At 47.1% G+C, this 4208-nt stretch overlaps 1 protein-coding gene across 1 annotated transcript; it reads left to right on the top strand.

Annotated features, from left to right (window-relative positions):
* Nucleotides 1–6: 6 nt before the first annotated feature.
* LOC113941597 lies at nt 7–3947 on the top strand (the record flags this gene model as incomplete). Its single annotated transcript, XM_027632750.1, has 6 exons — nt 7–272; nt 876–971; nt 1369–1602; nt 1697–1719; nt 2678–2820; nt 3684–3947. Coding segments are annotated over exons 1-6 (835 nt in total), but the record flags the coding sequence as incomplete, so codon positions are not given.
* Nucleotides 3948–4208: the final 261 nt, after the last annotated feature.

The raw sequence follows: 4208 nt of genomic DNA, 5'->3' as shown, positions 1-4208 counted from the left end.
ATCCAGCCGTGAAGACTTGCCTGACCTGCGAGGCCTCCCTGTGCCAAGCCCACCTGAGCAAGCACAGCACAAAGAACACCCAGAAGAACCACGTCCTGGTGGAGCCCTGTGGTGCCCAGGTTTTGGCTGAGAGGAAATGCCCCCAGCACGGCAAATTGCTGGAATGCTACTGCGAGACGGACAAGGTCTGCATCTGCATGCTGTGCTCTGTCCTCATCTCCCACAGGGAGCACAAGATCATCAGTTTGGAGGAGGCTTTTGGCCAAGCACAGGTAAGAGGCTGCCGGGACAGCGGCTCGGGCATGGATTGCACTAGGAAAACCACGGGGGGCTGCGGCACGGAGAGCTGCCCTCCCGAGTTTCAGAACTGCAGACCCAGCATGGGGTTAAATTCCCATCTTGGGTTTTTATTCTCAGTTTAGTCCCAGGTTCCCTCTGGGCTTGCCCCCGGGATGTAAAATGAGATGTTGTAAACACTTTCTTCCCATCCTGAGGGGAGACTTTGGGCAAACTGGTGGGACCAAGTGCTCGTGGCTTTGGTACACTTCCAAGCCAAAGATCAGCCTGAGCCGCAGTTATGCAAAGAAAATTAATGAGAGAGTAACAGAAAGGAAGCTGCCAGCAGCAGAAGTAGCTTTATGTGTGGCTATTATACATGAACAGTTTTCAGTTTCAAATTGTTGTTCTTGTGCTAGTAATTGAGGCATTTGTTCAGGGATAAAATCTTGCAGTAAACCTTTCTGTATTGATTTGTCCTGAGAGCATGTAGTGAGCAAACCTTTGGCAAGTCTAGCTTAGCCCACGTCTATAAAATTGCTGGTTTCATGCATGTATGTGAGTCCTATCCTGATATCTCCCACTGGTTATATTTGTAGCGTGTTTTTCCCGAAACTCTAAAAGAGGTGAAAAACTACGAAGCTGCACTGGATCGAAACATAGCAAACCTGCTGGAAAAAGCGGAGGAAGTAAAGGTTTGTTCCAAGACCCATATCACTTTGGGGATGGTTGCATGCTGGTAACTGATGAGATAAGGTTTTCTTTTGCCCTTTCCCAGATCATGGATTCTGAAGCTTTTTTTAGATCCTGGGCGGTTTCTAGTGTATTTTTGAGGTTTCTTCTTTGAGGGAGGATGATGAACAACTTTCTTATCAGTCTGGGAGGTACATTCTTAGTTAAGCTTGAAAGTTGTTGTTAAATCCGTGCCTCCTGATGAGTGATTGGGGTGTGGCTTTTTTATTTTTCCAACCTTATTCAATTTTTAGTTACTTCTCTCATCCCAGAAAAGAACAGGCCCTTTTCTGAGTGAGAGCTCGTGTGAAAAATGTCCCTACACAGCCCCTTACAGCTTTGAAAGTGTTTTCTTAATAGGTTAAGGAGGGTCTGCAGTGGCAACGGCTGGAGAGCCTATTCAAAGAGATCAGTTTGCAGCTAGAGAAAAAAAAAAGTGAGATCCTGAAAACTCTCAGTGACTATGAGAACCAACAAATTTCTCGGATTCATATGGAGTTAAAGAACCACAGAGAGCAGAAGCATTCAGCCAGCCATGATCTTCAGGAGCTGGAGGCTCTGACAAATCAGAAAGATACACTTCTTTTCACCAGGGTACCTAACAGCATCCCCCTTCCCAGAGATACACAGCTCTTGGGCTGGCCTGTGCTGGTGCTATGCTAATTCTACTTTCAAAATGTCTTTACAGGCTTTTACAGCAATTCAGGCCAGGTAAGATCGTCCCAAGGTTTAATATTTTTCCTGATGATCTGGACGAGGGGATCGTGTGCACTCTCAGTAAGTTGGGGTGGGAGTGTTGATCTGCTGGAGGGCATGAAGGCTCTGCAGAGGGATCTGGATGGGCTGGATCGACGGGCCGAGGACAACTGCATGAGGTTCAATAAGGCAAAACGCCACGTCCTGCACGAGGGTCACAACAACTCCAGCTACAGGCAGGGGAAAGAGTGGCTGGAAAGCTGCCTGGTGGGAAAGGACCTGGGGGTGCTGGTCAGCAGTGGCTGAACATGAGCCAGCGTGTGCCCAGGTGGACAAGAAGCCAATGGAATCCTGGCCTGTACCAAAAATAGTGTGGCCATGAGGCCCAGGGAAGTGATTGTCCTTCTGCACTGGGCACTGGTGAGGCCACACCTCGAGTGCTGTGTCCACTTCTGGGCCCCTCATGGATAGAAAGACATTGAGGGACTGGAGTGTGTCCAGAGAAGGACAACAGATTTGGGGAAGGGTCTGGAGAGTCAGTCATGTGAGGAGGGGCTGAGGGAGCTGGAGGGGCTCAGCCTGGACAAAAGGAGACTCAGGGAGGACCTTCTCACTCTCTCCAACTCCCTGACAGGAGTGTGGAGCCAGGTGGGAGTTGGGCTCTGCTCCCAGGGAACAAGGGACAGGATGAGAGGACACAATCTCAAGCTGTGCCAAGGGAGATTGAGTTGGACATTGGGAGGAATTTCTTCACAGAAAGGGTGATTAAACATTGGAAGGGGCTGCCCAGGGAGGTGGTGGAGTCACCATCCCTGGAGATGTTCAAGGAACAACTGGGCTTGAGACTCAGTGCTCTGGTCTGGTTGACAAGGTGGGAATGGGTCACAGGTTGGACTCGATGATCTTGGAGGTCTTTTCCAGCCTTAATGATTTTATGATTCTATGGTTCTATGATTCTTTCTGCATGTATTAGGGAACGCAAGCCAGTTCCTATCACGGATGGTGTGAAAGTGCCAAACCCACCTATTGCTTTGGATGAATCAAAAACACGCAATATTCTGTGCCTTTTCCAGCAATTCCTTTCAAAGATGGAGTCTTTATTTAAACCACCACCTGGTAAGTGATCATTTCACTATAGCAAAAGCAAGATGGAAAAGTCAACAAAACATCTTTTTAGGGTTGTAATACAAGACACCAAGTACATGAAGTACCCCTAGAAGTGTTGATTCCTAACTTTGTATGCTTATTTGCATACAAATGCAAATGTGTGTACAGAAAGGGAAACTTGTCCTGGGTTTCAGTGTTTTGGGGCATGCTTTGGATACACCCTGTTAAAACAGGCTCTGGGCAAAGAAGTGTGGAATTTCTAGGAGTTTTCTGTGAGGATTAAGAGGAGATAATAGCAACTCCTCCCCTGTCTGTGGCATGCCTTTGATTCAAGGGGAAAGTTGAGAACTCATCACAGCAGCAGCAGGTGGAGTTTGTTTACAACATAAATACTCTGCTCTTTCTGTGCAAATAATTCTGCTTTTTGGTAATGCTTTGTATGCTCAACCTACAATCCCAGAGCTGTACATGGTGGGGCATTTGTCCAACTGAATCGAAAAAATCAGGGTTCCCTTGTTACTGCTGTCTTGATGGTGCTTCAGCCCTCACTGACAATGAGAGTGAGCTGTGGGTCAAGGCTGAGACAGCTGGGGTTGGAGCGTGTGTGACAGTGAGTGATGTGCACACCTAACTGGCCACCATCTGTCCAGCCTTGGGTACACTAAGAAGCACACTGTGCTAAAACTGAAAGAGCAGCATTTCCCAAAATGTGCTGTCCACCCACCTCAGAATTACATAGGAGCAGCTAAGAGAGTGCAGGTGTTTCAGTTAACATATGTTTGGGGTGGGTTGGATTGGGAAGTCCAGCTTTCATCAGTGCACAATTATCTGTTAATCATAATGTGTTTTTTCTCTTTCTTTATGTTTTAAAGTCGTGCGGTTTTCAACTCCTCACAGCGGTACAGGTGGACCCCAGCATCCACATTACCCACCTAGTTTTTCCTCTGCCCCTGCCTTCTCTTTTGGCTGTAACTCCTTCCAAGGCAGCTCTTCAAATCCTGGTTTTTCCTCTGCCTCTGGCATCTTTGGCTCTAGCTCTTCAAATCCTGGTTTTTCCTCTGCCTCTGGCCTCTTTGGCTCTAGCTCTTCAAATCCTGCTTCTTCCTCTGCCACTGGCCTCTCTGGCTTTAGCTCTGGTGGGTTTGGCTTTAGCTCTGGTGGGTTTTTTTAGAAATTCTGAAAAATTTCTAAAACCTGTGGGTTGAGATAAGAGCAGTTTGATAACTGAAACAAAGCAAAATATAATAATAAAGATACTACTACTAATGATAACAGTAGTAGAAAGGAGCAAAGAGAGTGAAAAAAGCCAACTAAAACAAGTGATGCACAATAAAATTGCTCCCCACCTGCCCACTCCCAGCCAAAACCAGGACAGGACTCAAATATGTGCAGTGCTG

The sequence above is a fragment of the Corapipo altera genome, unplaced genomic scaffold (assembly GCF_003945725.1).
Source record: "Corapipo altera isolate COAL_440 unplaced genomic scaffold, ASM394572v1 71942, whole genome shotgun sequence".
NCBI classification, from domain to species: Eukaryota; Metazoa; Chordata; class Aves; order Passeriformes; family Pipridae; genus Corapipo; species Corapipo altera.
This window is presented reverse-complemented; position numbering and strand designations above follow the sequence as displayed.